This window comes from Eutrema salsugineum, unplaced genomic scaffold, assembly GCF_000478725.1.
Source record: "Eutrema salsugineum unplaced genomic scaffold, Eutsalg1_0 scaffold_7, whole genome shotgun sequence".
NCBI classification, from domain to species: Eukaryota; Viridiplantae; Streptophyta; class Magnoliopsida; order Brassicales; family Brassicaceae; genus Eutrema; species Eutrema salsugineum.
In genome coordinates this window covers 13,613,504-13,632,843 of record NW_006256486.1, presented here as the reverse complement: position 1 = coordinate 13,632,843, position 19,340 = coordinate 13,613,504, and the positions used below count along the sequence as shown (strand labels likewise).

Genomic DNA, 19,340 nt, shown 5'->3' with positions numbered 1-19,340 from the left:
AACGCATATTGATGCTGTTTATCCCACAAAAATCTTGAAATTGTTTGTTATCAAATTCTCCCCCATGATCACATTGAAAAGATTTTATTTCAAGATTGAACCGTGTTTTCACAAAAGCATGAAAGTGAAGAAACTTTGAGAAAACATTTGATTTTCTTTTCAAAAGATAAACCCATATAAATTGAGAATAATGATCAAGGAATGCGACATAATAACGCAAACCACTGATACTTGATATTGGAGATGACCAAATATCAGAATGTATTATTTTAAAAGGAGAAGAAACGATGGAACTAGAGTTGTAAAATGGGAGACGAACATGTTGCCTAAATGGCATTGATAGCAAATAACAGAAGAACGCGTATTGGTGGAAATAAAACCTTCAGAAACTAATAAATCTTCAACTTGATTGTCGGGATGTCCTTGACGACGATGCCAAGTGTCAAAATCAACTAGAAAGACAGAGGGTGGTGGAGAGGAGGCGTGATTTTTGGTGGATAAAGTGGTGAGTGGGCAGAGAGGTCTGATACTGATACTGTCACATCGGAGAATCATCTTGTCTATTGGACAATCTTTCACAGTGAAAACAAAAGGGTCAAGTGATAAAAAGAACACCAAAAGTTGTGAATTGATGAACTGATATCACATTTTTAATTATTTTTGGACATACGTGAACTAGACGGAGAAAAAGAGGGTGAGAAAGAGTAGGAAAGGATAAGATACTAGTTTGGATGATGGGAAGAAGTGATCCATTACTACAACAACTGAAGAAATAGTGCTCTAATTAAAAGAGAGACGAAGATTACCTGGTTCGTTCGTCAGATGCACACTGGCACTGGTATCCATGTACCAGTTGGAGTCACCCAGATCAGCAAATTTCATTGTGTTGAAAGCGTGAGCAATTGCTGCCGTTGGATGATTCTGTTGCTGTCATGGCTGGAAAGTGGGCCTTTGATTGCTAGGGCGCGGGTCCAATTTGCCTGGTGCTATAGGAAAAGACTCATTGATAGTGTTACCAAGTTGAGGAAATCCAGAACTGGGCCATTGTGGCATCCAATATGCAGGTCATAAGTTGTTATCGGGTCACATATTGTTGTTTAGCCAAGGAGCATTGAATGATGGAGATCCAGACTGGTGGCAGCGTCCACGGTTGTTGCAATTTCCTTTGTAATTCTGACCACCGCCGCATTGAGAGGAGGAGCGTTGACTGGGAACCGCAGTGAAAGCCGATTGTGGAGTCTCCGTGAGCAAAACAGTTGGTGACTAGGAGTGGTCATGTGGTCAAAAACAATTTTTTTTTATAAAAGATATGCTTTTATCTTCTTCTTTTTTTTTGTTAGTGTGAGCATCATGTTTCTCCCCCGCTTCTTTTTATTCTGATCAACCACCATCACTCCTAATGAATATGTTATCTCTATCCTATATCAAATGTAGTTCATCGCTTTCCATGTCCAAGTTCGAATCGTATCCTTTCATTTTACACTAGAGTCATGATGCTTATCGAGTTGTCCAACTTTGACATGATTGTAGATCACCCACATTTGATTTAGAGAAAAAGAGTTGTTTTACTAAAATAGAATTGTTTTAATATATTATTTGGTGGTTTCGAAATTGGTTTGGAAATCGAAATGGAAAAACAAAATTTGAAGCTGTTGCCTTTCAGTTTTAAAAATAAACTCAAGTTTTCTTTCTTAGGTTTTTGTCTTCAGGGTTTTGGTTAGCCAATTGAAAGTCTGATTGATGTTGTGTACATATGCATATAAATCCCTATATTGATCCTAAATTTTTCTTTATTATGAAATTAAGCATGTTTATTTATCAGTTTCATATATTATTTAATTGGGTTCAATTAGTAGCTATGTTAGGAAATCAGACTTTTTTACCTTCTGTTTCATATTGGACTTTTATTACAACATTTTCAAATATTATTTCTGCCTATTTCTCCATTTTTGATTTTAACTTTTACCTATTTCTCAATATTTTGATTTAAAATATCATATATAGGTTTGACAATTTGAGTGAAATTGCATATAAATTCTAAAGTTTCAGGTATTGAACGTTTTCAAAACATATTAATTGCAAAAACACTATCAAAGTTGTTTTCTTTACATTATAGGTTCTTATGTGACTTGAACAACCTGAGAGATAATATTTCTGTATACTGGTCATTTTGTTAAACGAATTGATCAAATTTTAGATGTTTATTTATGCTCAATACGATAGTACCAATAAGCCCAATACCTTAAAATAAGTAACCTTTTTAGTAAACAATCGCTCTCTTCTCTCTCCTCCAGGTGATTGAGGAGGCGATTCATGTAGAGAGTTTTTTGCTTCTCTTTCTCTTCTCTCCTTCAAATCTTTCAGAGAAAGAGAATGCTTTTTCTCTCTTCCTGATCATATGATCAGTTTTTTTTTCTTCCGTATATTTTGGATAATAAACTTCCGATTTGATTCGGATAATAAATTCCGACGATGTTCGGATCTTCCGGTTCATTCCGGATCTTTCACCTTTTTAGTTCTCTTTCCGGCTGTGTTTCTTTCTTGTCGGAGTAGATGGTTTCTTTTAATCTTTATTTCAGGTTTTCTATCTTGCTTGGAGTAATTTCTTCACTGTTCTCCTCTCGCTCGACACTCGGAGTAAAGCTGGATAAAGTTCAGACCAATAGATTGTGTCTGTACAGTGGTGGAGCTTCCTCGAAGATAGCAATCTGGATGAAGCTTAAAAGTGGTTTTCAATTTTGTTCAAGCTTGATATTCTTCCGACTTCTCTTATCCGGAAACTGAAGAACGAAAAAGGTTCGCATCAAGATACATAATTTTTGCTGTGGAGGTCGAGGTTGCTAGCGATAAAAACTGGTCGTGTGTTATCGATGGTGTTGTCGCCGGCGATGAGAGTGACGACGTTAACAGCATCGTGTTTGCAGATGGGTTTGGTACACGCCACATGTTTTTTTTCTTAAGTCTCAAATCTTTACGCGTGTGAGTACACGTGTTAGTTGTGTGTGTATGCTAATTATTTTGCAACTGGGCTTAATTATTATGTACCTTGTATGCTTTTAGCCTTATGGGCTTAATGAAATGTTGGCCGACAAAAAAAAGTAACCTTTTTAGTATATATATATCAAGTTTATTATTTTTTATGAAAGTTTTATTAATTACTTTTTCTAAGTTATTGAAAATTTTAAAATCTCTTGCTTTCTGTTTTGTTAGTTTACTTTTTTGATATATATATTTTTATTTAATTTGGATATATGATTGGATATGTTTTAAAATATTATTTCTTTAATCTATACTATTATTTGCGAAGTCAAATATCTGATGTGTCATCACCACATCGATTGTCTTACGTGGCAGTTTTGAAAAATATTATGTGTTGTTTTGATTTGTTTTGATAGGTATATCATTAATCCTACGTGTACAAACCTGTAACAGGGATTTTCCTTCGATAATGGACCATGGACCAGCGATTTTAATAACAGTCATAGACACAGAAACCTAAACCCTAGCATATTCTTCCTATTATATATACCCGTTTAGTTCTACATATTTTCTTAACCTCTCGATATTTCTTTAGGTCTTGCTCAAAAATCTGATGTGTCATCACCACAGCGATTGTCCTATGTGTCATTATTAAAAAAATATATGGCGTTTTAATTAGTTCTGATAGGTAAATCATTAATCCTATGTGTAAGAACCTATGACATGGCTTTTTCCTTCGATAGTTGGCCAGTGAGTCTGTTCATGGGCCAGCAATTTTGTTCTCGATCATAGACCAACGATTCTGGTAATGGGGCACCGACGTCGAAACCCTAAACCCTAAAGCATCTATCCTACTATATATACATGTATCGCCTACATATTTTTTACATACAACAACTGTCTTCTAAGGTCTAGCAACTTTTACAAAACTCGTTCACCTCTTTTTCATGAATACACCTTTTGTATATCCTGATCTGGTTTAAATTATATTGTTTGTTTAATTTGTTGTTCTTCAATGCTTACCTTTTAATTGTCTCAAATATCTATGCTTTTTCTCTATTGTGTCTTTATTACTATGCATTACAACTATCTTAATTTTTAACCCCTGTTTTACTCTCTATGCGATTGGTCATCGAGATATCATATTTGTGTTCTTTGTTTTGCTTTTAATTCTATATATAAAATTTGTTGCTTCCGTAGTAGATATTCGTGTTCCTCTTTATTAAGTTTTTCCTATGGATATATTTGAGTTATTGTTCATAAATAATGATTGACCTGAGTTTCTTTATTGTTTTTCTTGAACCTAGAGTTCATCTCGCAAACTATAGGTGATTGGTTTGAATTTTTGCAATCATATCTTCAAATGGATCTAATAGGTAATTGCAAATAACTCATTAGTACTTTTTTTTTGTCAACAAATCATTAAAACTTCTAATTTGATTAATTGATATTTGTAAACTCTCTAATTTATTATTTTGATCTTCTTATAAGAGTCAAAACCAAGAAATGAGTTTTTTTTTGTATAATTCATGTTTTAGTTTAGATTTGTATTAATTTTTCTGGTAATATATTTGTGAATGGATGTTATTTATTGTTTGATTGTTATTTGTTTCTCCTTGGGTTCTAGAATAAATATTTTCTTTATATTGTTGTTTATGTTTATTTTTATTTCTAAATATAATTTTATGGTTTATTTTCGTGGTAGCTTGTGTGGACATGGATCTTTAAGCAAAAAAAAAGTAACCAGTTCGGATTAGTTTTTGTTTCATAGTTTACTAAAAATATGTAACATGAACAAAACAAGGTTTATTGTTTTACAATTTTCCCATCGTTTTCTGCCCAAATGCAATTATGTTTTTTCTGGAAAAAATATTTTATAGTTTTTTTACTCAACACATTTTTTTATCAGAAAAAAACATTAAATTACTCTGAAGACTAAACCTATCAGGCATTACAGCAATATATTTGTTGGTAAGTTGATGAACGGGAATGTGATGTATTCTAACTTCAAAGAGCAAAGGAAAAGCAGGTGACAACGAGACTAGATTCAATGTGCTAGAATCTTTACGCATGTCAAGTTCTTGTCTTGATTTATAACAATTCTATTGAGAACAGAGTGCAAACCAATTACAAATGGCACCATCCAATTGATTTTGAATTATATTATAGTTAATCCCTGATCCACTTCTTAGTTTCATCGTTTGTTAATGAAATTATCGATCTTTTTGTTTTGTTTTACCCTGATGATATATAAAACGAGCTGAAGGAAGGAGAGTCACCAATACAGAGGAAGAAAAATGTTTGCTAGAGAAATATTCAGGTCATAATTTTCATCATCCTTGTAATTTGTTTCAGCTTGTTGGAACTACATTTTTAGTATTTCAGGCTTCATCAGAGTACTGAATAAATTGATGATTCTCTGACACCAGAATCTAATAAACATAAATGACTGAATTCTTGTGAATTGAAGAATAAACATACTCACATGTAGCATTTTTCATATATTTTGATGTGTAACAAGTGTCGTATAACTCTGTTGCTTTAAAAGTTTAGTTTTTGAATTAAATTTATCTTAAAACAGTCCATCATTTGATTGTTTTTCTAAAACCCAAATCTTACAAGATAGAGCTTATATTGGATCTTCGAAGAAGAGTTGAAGAATGAGATGAAATTTCGAATAGGTTTCTATGTTCAAAACAACTCAAATCAGATTGTTATGTGTTTCTGAAGTTTACTGGTTTACTTGAACACGAGCCAACAGAGATTGAACATTCAGACATTGAATTCGACAATACTAAAACGGGTATGAATCCCTCACTGAAATACATGAGGAAAACACGGAAGCTAAAGAAAAAAATGGGTGAAACGAGGAAAGATAGTTGGGTGGCAAAGAAATGTGTTATTGCTATGAAAAAGTGGGAAAAAGAGATGATGAAGGTTTGAAGGTAAAGAAGAGAACAAAATAGAGAAGGAGAAGTTGAGGAGTTAAGGCTAAAGCTATATTATAGAATTTATCATTAATTAAAGAGAAGAAGAAGAAGAAAAAGAAGGAAAAACCTCAGGAGATCTAAGTAATGAATATATATATATATATATATAGAGAGAGAGAGAGAGAGAGAGAGAGAGATAGAGAAGGGATACAAAGAGAGGGGGAGAGAAGGAGATAAAAAGAGGGGGAGAGGAAGGGAGAGAGAGACAGAGATGAAACCATTGCCCGTGCAAGTAAATGAATCAGAATATGCAGACGAGAGAAAATATGAATCAGAATAATAATCATTCTAAAAAGACAAATACAATGAAGACTGAGATGCAAAGAAAAGACGAAGAAAAATCAAATTAAAGAAAAATTTGGGGAGACATATAGACGATGATGAAGAAAAGAATGAGGGATAAAAAGATTGAAAGATATGTAAGAGAAAGAAGAAGTCAAAGAAGAAGTAGAAGTCAAAGATGATGAAGAAGAAGAAACTCCGAAAGATGAATAATAGGAAGAAGAGAAAAATGAATTCGATGGAAAAGAGGAAGAAGAAAAATTCAAAGAGAAAGAAGAAAAATGCATTGAAATGGGATAAAGAAGAAGAATATGAGTAAAACCCAGAAAAAGAAGAAAAAAGTCGGGGGAAGAATTGATCAAACACAATGAAAAACAATAAGGAAAATACGAAGAAGAAAAAACTGAAAGATAAAGAATATCAAGAAGAATTGAACAAAGAAGAAGACAAATCAGATGAGAAAAAGAGAAAGAAGAAGTAGAAATAAAAGACGATGAAGAAGAGAAAGAAAAGATGAGAAATAAGAAAACCGAAAAATAAATAAGAGGAAGAAGAAGAAAAGGCAAAGACGATAAAAAATACATTTTTTATACATAATTATTCTTATTGTTTATACATATTGATTTAACTGGTCATTGATTTTTGTTGTCTTACAGTGCGTATGTGTTTCCTCTGTTTCCCTGTATATTTTGAACGTGATTATCGTGCCATCTTTACATAGGTGTTAGAGTATTGATACTTACAATCTACCTACATTGATATTAGATGGTTAGAAAACAATGAAGAAGAATAAAGAAAAGACGATAAAGAAAAACAATCAAAAGATAAAGAGCAGGTAAAAGAAGAAAATGAATAACCATTACGATAAAATGAAAAATTTGTGTTTGTCTTAATTTAGTTTTGCTGCACATAATATAAAATTTTGTTTTACAATTTTAAACATTTCGGTGGTCTGCGCAAGGTACGGACAAGACACGTACCTAGTAACATATTAAAATATTAAAATTAGAAATTTTTTACATTGATTACTGATTTAAACCACTAAATCGAATTTTAAAATCATGGATGTCTTGAAAGATCTCTAACTTCAATTTTTATAGTTTTTAAAGTAAAAATTTTTTTCTACTTTATAACTTTAATATCATGTTGGTTTACTATTATTAATAAAAAAATTTATACATAATTTTTTTATTTTTATTTTGGTAATAACTAATTAAATTAGAAAATTTCCTAATTTTAATTAAAATTAGAAATTTTTAAATTCTATGTAATTTTTTATTTATAATAATATTTAATAATTTATGGTAACTTAAAAATAGTATAATGGAATTTGAAGAAAATCTGGTTATATTTGATTTTGGTAATCTTTAGTTTTCTTAGAAGAAGTCAAGTTATTATACTTTTCATCCCTAAAAGGATTATTTTTTCGACAAGATTAATTTTCGGTGAATATGGAGATATTAAAGAAAAAGAATTGTGAGAAACATACAACTTAATATTAAAAACCCAAAAGAACAAAAAATGATTGCCGAAAAAAATATGGTGAGAAAAACATTTTTCTAGGGCATGTCATTGACTTCATTTGAAGAAGAGGAGAGAGAGAGACTGAAAAAAAGAAAAAGTAAGAAAGGGAATGAAATAAATCCGATCGAATACAATTTTGACGTCCGCAAGGACACTATTCTCTCTCTTCATCTCCTTCTTCTCTCTCTAAAAGATTACAGCGAAGAACAGGACACAATACTCTGAGCTAAAAAAGGTATAATTTAATAAACGCAGAAACACAATTTGTAGGCGGCAGAGAATTGTTTTGGTTCTTTTTGTTTTATTTTTCTGGGTTATCTCGAACAAAGAACAAAAAACCCTAGAAGAAGAAGATGAACAACAAGTTTCTAGCTTTCTACTGATTTTCACTTTTCTCTCAAGATTCCTAAGTTATAATCAGAGGATTTAGATAAACTCAAGCTATTTTCTTCGATTCACTTTGATTTGAGCCTTATCGGAGACATATTCTTCAATTCCAGCTCTGGTAAGTATTATTTTCCGATGAAGATTTGTGTTTTCTCTTCATTAGTATCTCTGTTTTTTCTCAATTAGGGTTTGATCGAGCTTCTTCTTCTTCTTCTCTTTTGTTTTGATGGGTTTGTGATTTTGGGTTTTTTTTCTTTTGTTTTGTTAAAGGTGCTGAGTTCGAATGGAGTAGATTTGCTTAATTTGGATCTGAAAATTTCCATTGTATTCAACAGAGATTCGGAGCTCTGCGACTTCCCTTTGGAGACAGTGCTTTGGTCTAGAATGTTCGATACGGAATCTCACCACTCAGATTCAGCTCTTTTCGTGTATTTTACGACTCTGAAGCTTATCATTTGTCAGAGAGAACAAGTTTCATCTTCATTGTGCATTGAAGACATCTTTGCTCCAGCACAGAGCTGAGATTGTAACAAGCCTTAAATCTTCTCTTGTGTCTTTGCTTGTATAATTCTGGGAGTATGGTACCATCAGAACCGCCTAATCCAGTTGGTAGTGGCGAAAGCGTTCCACCTTCTATGTTAGGAGGCCAAGGAGGAGCTCCTCTTCCTTCACAACCAGCATTTCCTTCACTCGTTTCTCCGCGTACTCAGTTCGGTAACAACGTCAGTATGAGTATGCTTGGGAACGCGCCAAACATATCTTCCCTTCTCAACAATCAGTCTTTTGTAAATGGTATTCCCGGGTCAGTGATTTCCATGGATACCGGTGGGGCTGAGTCAGACCCTTTGTCGAATGTCGGGTTTAGTGGTCTGTCGTCTTTTAATGCACCGAGTATGGTATCTCCACGCTCATCAGCTCAAGTTCAGGGTCAGCAATTTACGAACGTTTCGTCTAACCAGTTGTTGGCAGAGCAGCAACGGAATAAGAAAATGGAGCCTCAGAGTTTTCAACACGGTCAGCAGTCAATACAACAGCAGCAGCAGTTTCCGACAGTGCGTGGAGGAGGTGTGGGACCTGTCAAGTTGGAACCTGGTCAGGTTTCAAACGACCAGCAGCACGGTCAAGTACAACAGCCGCAACAGAAGATGTTGAGAAATCTAGGATCGGTGAAGTTGGAACCGCAGCAACTTCAGGCCATGAGAAGCATGGCGCAAGTGAAAATGGAACCTCAACATTCAGAGCAGTCATTGTTTCTCCAACAGCAGCAGCAGCAGAGGCAACAGCAACAACAACAACAACAGCAGCAGCAATTTCTTCAAATGCCGGGGCAATCTCCACAAGCTCAAATGAACATATTTCATCAGCAGAGACTTATGCAATTCCAACAACAGCAATTCCTGAAATCGATGCCTCAACAGCGTCCTCAATTACCACAGCAGTTCCAACAGCAGAGTTTACCTCTGAGGCCACCTCTGAAACCAGTGTATGAACCTGGCATGGGTGCTCAGCGACTTACACAGTATATGTACAGGCAACAACATAGGCCTGAAGTAAAGCTTCTTACCATATATTAGTGAATTTTTTTTTTCAGCTTAGTGCTTTTCTTCATGATTGACAGTTATTCCTGTTATTAAATACAGGACAATAACATCGAGTTCTGGAGAAAATTCGTAGCTGAGTACTTTGCTCCGAATGCGAAGAAGAGATGGTGCGTTTCTATGTATGGCAGTGGCCGGCAAACAACTGGCGTTTTTCCTCAGGTTTACTGCTCAACTTGCTCTTGTTTGTAATACGATTGTAAACGAGATTGTCTTTCTCATCTAGTCTCATTTTCTTTTGCTAATCTGATCTCGTGCAAGCAAGGCAGTTTTGAATAAACTTGGTACTTGTTTCATGTTATACCTCTTTACATGGGTATATTTATTCACAAACATTGCAGGATGTGTGGCACTGTGAGATATGTAATCGAAAGCCTGGACGTGGATTTGGTATGTTATTTACATGATCACTGCTTGTGCATTTTTTTCTGTAGTTCGTAGAGAACATTCCTTCTTTACTCATATTTTGTCTGCTTTGCGTCTTTCATTGTTTAGAGGCAACCGCCGAAGTCCTCCCGCGGCTATTTAAGATAAAGTATGAGAGTGGCACTTTGGAAGAGCTTTTATATGTCGATATGCCAAGGGAATCTCAGAATTCATCTGGTCAAATTGTCCTGGAGTACGCAAAAGCAACACAAGAGAGTGTATTTGAGCATCTTCGAGTTGTTCGTGATGGCCAACTTCGAATAGTGTTCTCTCCAGATCTTAAGGTTCTTCAAACTTCTCTCTTGGCAAACTACTATACCATTATATTCCTGTCCAAGCCATTTCATTCTTGTATGTTCCTTCTCAGATATTCTCTTGGGAATTTTGTGCTCGGCGGCATGAAGAGCTTATTCCACGAAGGCTTTTGATACCACAGGTAAGTTCTACAAAGATTATCTATTTTTCTTTCTGTTTCCGTAGTTGAATCTACATCTTATGGGTTTATGTTTTTAACAAAACTGATAATATGTTATGATAGGAAGTTATTCCTAAGACAGATAGTTTTTTTTATTTCTGTATTTGCTTTCTTTTTTTCAGTAACTAAAATCATCACTTTACCTTTCCTTTTTCATGGTTTCTAATTTGGATAATTATCTATATTTGTACTTCATGTACAGGTTAGTCAGCTTGGATCAGCAGCTCAGAAATATCAACAAGCCGCTCAAAATGCAACAACAGATTCTGCTCTTCCGGAGTTACAAAATAATTGCAACATGTAAACTTCCTCTCTTATGTTGTTAGATTGCACGAAATATTGCTATTTAACTGTCTACTGGTGATCTCTAATGTGCTGTCACTGTTCTGCAGGTTTGTTGCATCTGCTAGACAGTTGGCAAAGGCCTTGGAAGTACCACTCGTGAATGATTTGGGATACACAAAGAGATATGTTCGGTGTTTGCAGGTATATGCATAATTTCTCGATATGTATCAAGTGTTCATTGCAACTCTGCAATCTTGCATTGCATAAAACTTTTAGATATTTGTATTTAATGGAAGTTCAACTTTGAAAGGGATATAATGAGATCATTTGAAGTACCCTGTCCCAGTATGCTCACTGATCTTTTGCAATATTGTAGATCTCAGAGGTGGTAAATAGTATGAAGGACTTGATAGATTATAGCAGAGAAACAAGAACAGGACCAATCGGTAAGTCAATACGACCTTTTATTCCGCATTTTCCTTACTAATTAAAGTAAATGTGTTTTTGTTCTGTATTTTTTACCGGTCTTCTCGTAACAGCTGAGTTTGTTTTTATAACATTGGACTGATAGATATCTCGTGTCAATCTTTACAGAGAGTTTAGCCAAGTTTCCTCGGAGAACAGGCCCTTCAACTGCACTGCCTGGTCCTTCTCCTCAGCAACCAAGTGAACAGCTTAGGCAGCAGCAGCAGCAGCAGCAGCAGCAGCAAGCAGTTGCCCAAATTGGAAACAACGATCAGAGTTCTGGTCAAAGTTCAGTAAACTATGCCTTCAATACAGGTTCTGCATCAACCTCCACAAGCAGCATCGCTGGCCTCATCCACCAGAATTCAATGAAGCAAAGGCATCATCAGAATGCTGCTTACAATCCTCCAAACAGTCCCTATGGTGGGAACACTGTTCAGATGGCATCACCTAGTTCCTCGGGTACCATGGCGCCATCATCCCAGCAACAACAACAACACAACCTGCCATCATTTCAATCTCCGACTTCCTCATCTAACAACAATAACCCCTCTCAAAACGGGATAACAAACTCACCAGCGATTCAGCAGACTGCGGCTGAGGCTGAAGCGAACGAGTCAAGCTCGGTGCAGAAGATACTGAATGAAATCCTGATGAATAACCAAGCTCATAATAGCTCAGGAGGAGGAGGAAGCATGGTTGGTTCTTTTGGTAACGATGGGAAGGCAGTTAGTAATGTAAATAGCTCTGGTGTTCTGATGATGAATGGTCAAGTGAACAACAACAACAACAGCAACCCAAGTATTGGAGGTGCTGGTGGGTTTGGTGGTGGGATGGGTCAGTCGATGAATATTAACGGGAACAATGGTCTGATGAACGGAAGAGTTGGGATGATGGTGCGTGATCCAAACGTGCAACAGGATCTAGGAAGCCAACTCTTAGGAGCAGTCAATGGTTTCAACAATTTTCAGTGTGATTGGAACGGGTGAGAGATGGTGATGAAGAAGAAAGGGTAATGAATGTTCTCTGCTTGGGAAGCATCACAAAAATCTGAGGATTAAGGATTTGGGCCTTAAGCCGCGATGAGATACTGTGCTTAAAGAAAGGGAAGAGTTTAAAAAATCTTTGTACAATAACTGGTTTCTAGGGTCACCTTCATCCACAATCACAAATACCATCTCTTGAGTTTGCTGTTTCCTCTTTCTTTTTTTTTTTTCTTAATCTTGGGGAGTTTTTCTTATGCTTTTTTTTTTTTATAGTTTATAATGTACATCTTTCGATGGGTGTTACATCATCAGGGAGGCAATGAATCAGGCTGTATCCTTCATTTTATCTTTTCTCTGATGTGTTAACGAAAACTTTCATAAATTCTGACAACGTTAAATCCAAAATGTCTCAACTCTCAAACTATTTGAAAATAATCCTGATTTTGTACTCTCATTAGCCCTTCAAAGAGTGCGTAGTTAGGCCTCCACATTCTGGTTCGGGTTTGGTACTTTCGCGTATCGGAATATAGACATTTAGTAACCATTTAGAAACTAAAAAAGTCGGTTAAGATTGGTTCGTTAACTTCAGGTTTGGTCGCTATGAATATTTTATGTTAGAACTGAACTATAACCAAAAAATTCAGTTTCGGTTCGGGTTGGTTACTTTTTTACCCAAAAGAATCGAACCGAATTCTAAACACAATATAATATTTTATGGACTAAAGTAAAGGGTTTTGTTTACTGCGTACTAAAATAATCCTGATTTTGTTTACTGTAACCAAAATTCATTCCTGATCAACTTGACAAGTTTCTGTAATTCATACTCACATATGACTACAAGATTCAGCACTAACATTAACCTGGCCCCAAAAAAGGTACTAAAAGTGAAATCTGTAGTTTCAGAAAGAGTAGTCTTTCAAGTCTGCTTTAGAGTCGTCCATATCAATCTCAGCCAAGCACTCATCAGCAGTAAGGGGAGGGAGTTTACGAGTCTTACGGTTCAGGTTGTGTTTGTGCCAATCACTCTTGCAATGCTCTCTGTATTGCTTAGCTTCTCCAACAAAAGTGTTGCAAGTGCTGCACTTGGTCCCTTTTCCTTCTCCTCCTTCTTGCTTTGTGTTGTTACCAGTCCCGATCTCTTGCTTCTGCATTTTTTTGATAAGCTCCACGACAGGATCGGTCTCAGTCTCAACAGGTAACAATGGCTTGTTCCTCTGCAACGCCATATCATCATGCTCATCGTAATGATCCATGCTTGTGTCACCTTCCGCATGAACTGATACAGCGAGTATCTCTAATCTCCCCTGCATACTCCTCACAAGGGAATCACACTCTCGGAAAAGTCCTGGTTCCATCTCGCAGACCTGCACAAGAATGTATCACCACAATCAGAGAGAAAAAGAGAGAAATTCTAAAGAAGGTTAACATTCTTAAAGCTGTAGAATCATTACAGTGGACATCTGAGTTCCAGATTCGTCTTTGGAAACAACACAACCGTCCCATTCTTTTAGCTTCTCAAGAAGCGAGGGGAAGTTCTGAACAGGAACAGTGAGACGAAGTCTCATTGGAGAACGTTTTATCGGGAAATGCTTCTGCAGCTCACGGATGACATCAAGGGCCTGCACAGTTTTTAACAATCAAAATGAAGCTCTTCAAAGAAAGCTTACAAGTCACTGTGCTTCAACATTAAACATACACCACTCACCTGCTTCTTGGAATTGCTATGAGGATCCACAGCGAAATGGATTTCATGCATTAAACGCTCTACCATGCTGATAGTATAAGGCCGTTGGGTTTCAGGGTTGATGGTTTTCTGCATAACAATCGTTGCAATATCCCGAAACTGGCTTGACAACTGTGATTCTCTCTCTTTTCCAGCAACTTGAAGCTCTCCTTTATCCAGAATCTATTTGAAAAAGACGCAAGAAGCAACATATAAGACAAGGCTTTAAGGAGACAGAACTTCGAAATCTAAGAAACCAATTAAGTTTTGATGCAGATAAAACAATGAAGAAAAAAGACAGTAAACAGACCTCCAAGCATATTTGCGTATGATCATCTGATCCAAAGGCCAGCATCAAGTCTTTTGATTTTGCAAGAACTCCTTTCGAAACATTTGAATACACAGTATGTGATTGCAACACTTCATCTATGTCCTTCTCCCTGCGTAAACATTTCGGCTCTCATATAATTATTTCTCTACATTTAAAGCCTATATTTAGAGAGAGATTCGATGGATAGCTACATAAATTTCTTCATAAAAGCTAGTGAAAGTACACAAAATCTTATGGAGAATCAAAACCATCTCGAAGACCTAAAACGGAAATTCTGGGCGCTAATACTCGTTTCCCTTCAAATTACGCAAGATGTCATCAATTTTAACACCATCTTTACACCAAATTCATCAATACTATCAACTAATACTCAAGACCAGTCACGAACGGTTTGTTAATAAACGCAAATATATAACTGAGTAACTACACAAGTTTCTTCATAGAAGCTAGTGAAATTACACAGAATCATAACCATCTCGAAGACTTTGAAAATCGGAAACCTAAAAAGGAAAATTTGACGCTAATACTAAGCAAACACGTGATCGATTTTAACAGCATCTTCACACCAAATTTGTGATTACTATCAATTGATAAAACAATCAAATCGGGCTTAAGGCCTCCGCATCAGAATCGAAATTGCTAAATCGAATATTGATGATTCGATTATAAGTCGACGAAGAAAAAGCTATGGATTGAAAAGCGAGAATAAGTGGTGAGAGAAGCTTACACGCCGGACCGCCATGAAAGGACCTTATTCTTGTAGCAAGCGATCTCGAAGCGGTTCCCTTTCTTTTTCAGTCGAACCACCGCGACGTTCGTCAGCCTCTTCTGGCCTACCGGCTGCACTAGGGTCTTCGACATTTCTTTCTTTGTTTCTTTCTCCTAAGTTCTGGAGGAAATTGGGTGTTTTGCTCTCGCCGTAATGAGGTTTTGTTGAAAATTGCGAAGATAGGTCTCACGATTTTTAACTTCGACTATTATATACTATTTTTTCTTTTTTTTTTGGTCAGCAATTTCATTGTAATCATTTCAAGAAAGAACCAATGAACCATGGTAGAATACATGAGAGATAGGAACTTTTAAAGATGTATGGACTAATTGTGGAACTATTATCCGACATCTCACATCCCATCCAAGCTCTGCTCCAATTCGTCCATAGTAAAATTTCAAAACAAAGCCTAGCCCAATAACCATATCCACACAAAAGTATGGAGCCCGTGCCTCATGTCTTGTGAGTTAGGCATTAGCCTAAGGCCACCAAAAATTAAAAAAAAATTAGGGCCACAATTTTATTAAATAGTTCATATATATAGTTAATGAGGTAAATATTTTTGGATTATTTCTTTGAGATAAGCTCATATACTGTACTAGTATTATTATTATTGATATTTATTTTTATGGATATTCATAAATAACAAAGGAAAGTAAAAAAGAAAAATTTAATTAAAAACTTGAAACACGCATAATTAAAAAAAAAATCCCACATCGATATCTAAATGAGGAGGTTTATAATTTTTCTTCAATATAAGTAGCAACATCAATTAATTTTTTTTGAGCTTAAAAACTAACTTTTAAACAAAGTTTGGGTTTGACCGGATCTATCGGTTTAACCACCGATTTGCAAATTTTTAATTGTTTTTTTTTTGTTTCTAAAAATTCGATCGAATTGTCAACCAGTTCCAGTTACACTTACATAGCCGTCTGATTTGTGGCTAAAATAAGTCGATTATGTGAATTTGGTAAATAAGTTTCTGGAAAAAAAGAAAAAAAATATGTTTTAGAAATTTTATAGTTTAAGTTGTTATTATTATTATTTTGTGTACGTTTGAGACGATATTTTACACTAATTTTTTTTATAAAGGCCACATTTTTTTAGTTCGCCTAAAGCCACCATAGATCTAAGCACGACGCTGGTATGGAGATCTCAGCTTAAGAAAAGTGTTTTTCTTGTTTTATTTTTCATCTTGACGGTAACACACATCCTTACCACCTCTGGATCATCAACCGCATCTGATGTCGCAATGCCAACTACCTATGGTGCACTGATTGTCACCAAAACAATCTCCCAAAGCTTCTGATTGTCCTTATCCACTATGATCCTTTCCAAGTTCGATTGAAATTTACAACAAATTCCAATAATCATGATCTGTCAGTCAAAAATGACATGTTTAGCCGAATCTTTTAAGCAAATATCTCCACTACTTTTGCGTTTGGTTTGGATAGGGCTTTTTGGGTTTCAGGTAATTATTTAGGAACCATTTAAGAACATCAAAAATCAGTTTGGATCTGTTTGGGTACTTTCCGGTTGGATTTGGTATTGATAGATAATGTCAAAACCAGTTTAGAATCAAGATTTTTTTGGTTTTAATTCGGGTTGGTTAACTTGTACCCATACTACCCAAAAAAAATCTCATAATCATAACTTATTCATAAACACATTCTCATATGTCGAAATATGGTTCCAAATCTCCAACAATATGCCAAAGTTGAAAGACAAGAAGATATAGAGAAAGAAAAAAAAGCATTTAAAGGAGAGCAATAGCGAAATCCAAAATTCAAACAAAGAGTAAGAGTAAGATTTAGAGACACAATTGTCATTTGTCACTCTGACATAACGCAACCAAATGATCATGACAACAACTTGAGCTTCTATAGAAGTGCATGTTACAATTAGTAAACCTAAGAAAGAACTATGAACCAATATGAAATATTAGCTAAGAATAGTTGTAACTTTGATAAATCAAATAAGTTTCAATATGTTTCATTTCAAACTTTAATATTGTCAAAGTTCAAATTAATAAACAAAAAAGTTTGAACTTTGAAGAAAAGGAATACCTTATATATATTATATATATATATATATATATATATATATATCATTAGTCAGTAAGAGTTAGAACATGATATATAGCCAACTTCTAAACAGTGTTGAAATCAACTTTGATACGCTAGTGAAGACTTAAAAACATAAATCTAACACTCTAAAGAAGAACTAAAAATAGATTTTAAAGGACATAATTTACCTTTTTTCAAATCTATCTTGTAATTCAATATTGACAAGGTGTTGTTGATTGATATAAACAATTCCTTTTAACTTAAAACTAGGTGTTTGGCCCGCGCAAGTGCATAAGGATTTTAAAAATGTACAACATAATTTGATGTCATAAACTGGTTTTCAAGAGAACTAAAACAACCTTTTAAGAGAATTAAAACAACTTTTTAAGACATACATGATAAAATAAAACAAATCCAAAAAATAAACACTATCCAAAATTAAAGAGTTAAATGCCTTCCAAATAAGAGTATGAATTCCACAAAACCAATTGAACTAAGAAAAAAGTAAGTTATTCGTCTCTATATAATCATTTTTTTATCATTTTCTTTTTTCCTCTTATTTATCTTTTGGTTTTTCTTCTTTATCGTCTTTTCCTTGTCTTTCTTCATAGTCTTCCACCTTTATCTCTCCTTCTTCTCTCATATATTCTTAGTTTCCTTTCATTTTCTTTTATTTTTTCTTTATTCTGTGTCTTTTTTACTTCTTATTCTGTAGGTTTTTTTATCACGTCTTCTTCTTCTTCGTATTTTCCACATCTTATCATTATCTTCTTCGTCTTCTTCCTCTTCTACTTCTTCTTCTTCTTTATCGCCTTCGTCTTCTTTGTTCTCTCTAACTTCATATTCTTCTTGTTTTTCTTCATCTTCTCTGACTTCATATTCTATCAATCAAATACATGTATCTGAAAACTTTAACTCTCTCTCTCCCCTTCTATGCATCCCTCCCTATCATTCTCTCTCTCTCTCCCTCCCTCTGTTTGAGTATTTCTCTCTCACTCTCTCCCATCCCTCGTCCTAAGTTGTATATATTATATGATTTAGACAACTACATTTAGAGTATAAAGTGTTTCAGACATTAAAAAATAGGAATACAGAAAACACGAATAACATAGATTTAATGTCATGAACCTGAAATGTTTAACTCTCTCTTTCCCCTTTCTCTTACTCTCTCTCTCTATTTCTCTCACTCACTGTCTCTCTCTCCATCTACATGTCTCTAAAGAAGAATAAGAAATAGATTTTAAAGGACATAATTTACCTTTTTTCAAATCTATCTTGTAATTCAATATTGACAAGGTGTTGTTGATTGATATAAACACTTCTTTTTCACTTAAAATTAGGTGTTTGGCCCGCGCAAGTGCATAAGGATTTTAAAAAGGTACAACATAATTTGATATCATAAACTGGTTTTCAAGAGAACTAAAACAACTTTTTAAGAGGGCATCTCCAACCCTACTCCATTTCTTCCTCCAAATGTCATTTTGGGGGAAATTCTTCTCCAACCCTACTCTATTTTCACCTCCAAAATGGGGAAATGCCATTTTTTCCTCCAAATATAGAGTAACTCCATTTTCAACTCCATTTTGCAGGTGAACTTTTTTTATTTACAAAATAGTCTTTCACTTTTCATTTATTCTTAAAAATTTTTTATTTTTAATTTAATCCTTCATATTATACATATTTAATTTAAAATAAAAGATCGATAAATATAAAATTTGAGAATAGAAAATATAATAAGATTAACTGCAACTAGAAATAGCATAAAATTAAAAATACATAAAAATACTGAAATTAGAAATAACATAAAATTAACAATACATAAAAAATACTGAAATTAGAAATAACATAAAATAAATTTAATACAACAACTGATTAAAATGTTTTTTTTTGTTATTTTAAATGATGTGTAAAGTTATTTTTATATTATAGTGGTTGAATTTAATATTAATTTATAATTTATGGAAAATGAGTTTATTTGTAAATTTTATAAATAAAGTATATTATTAGTAATTAACAATAAAATAAAAAGAAGAGTATACTTAGAATATTCTTTT

At 34.4% G+C, this 19,340-nt stretch overlaps 2 protein-coding genes across 5 annotated transcripts; one reads left to right on the top strand and one right to left on the bottom strand.

Annotated features, from left to right (window-relative positions):
* Positions 1-7,835: 7,835 nt before the first annotated feature.
* Positions 7,836-12,748, top strand: LOC18010649 (transcriptional corepressor SEUSS). 4 transcript variants are annotated; one of them, XM_006393699.2, is made up of 10 exons: positions 7,836-8,010; positions 8,498-9,712; positions 9,803-9,922; positions 10,102-10,150; positions 10,256-10,470; positions 10,554-10,622; positions 10,864-10,961; positions 11,054-11,147; positions 11,323-11,392; positions 11,541-12,748. In XM_006393699.2, exons 2-10 carry the CDS (start codon positions 8,741-8,743, stop codon positions 12,398-12,400), a joined length of 2,547 nt encoding a protein of 848 aa, XP_006393761.1. In that variant the 5' UTR covers positions 7,836-8,010; positions 8,498-8,740; the 3' UTR covers positions 12,401-12,748. The 4 variants fall into 4 exon arrangements, with proteins under 4 accessions (XP_006393761.1, XP_024006388.1, XP_024006389.1 ...); XM_024150620.1 differs by having other exon boundaries at positions 7,857-8,010; positions 8,433-9,712; XM_024150621.1 differs by lacking the exon at positions 7,836-8,010 and adding an exon at positions 8,019-8,280.
* Positions 12,749-13,146: 398 nt separating this feature from the next.
* LOC18010779 (ribosome maturation protein SBDS) lies at positions 13,147-15,401 on the bottom strand. Its single transcript, XM_006393698.2, has 5 exons — positions 15,179-15,401; positions 14,431-14,560; positions 14,103-14,303; positions 13,849-14,016; positions 13,147-13,761 (listed from the first exon to the last, which is right to left on the bottom strand). The coding sequence occupies exons 1-5, from the start codon at positions 15,310-15,312 to the stop codon at positions 13,297-13,299; spliced, it is 1,098 nt and encodes a 365-aa protein (XP_006393760.1). The 5' UTR covers positions 15,313-15,401; the 3' UTR covers positions 13,147-13,296.
* Positions 15,402-19,340: the final 3,939 nt, after the last annotated feature.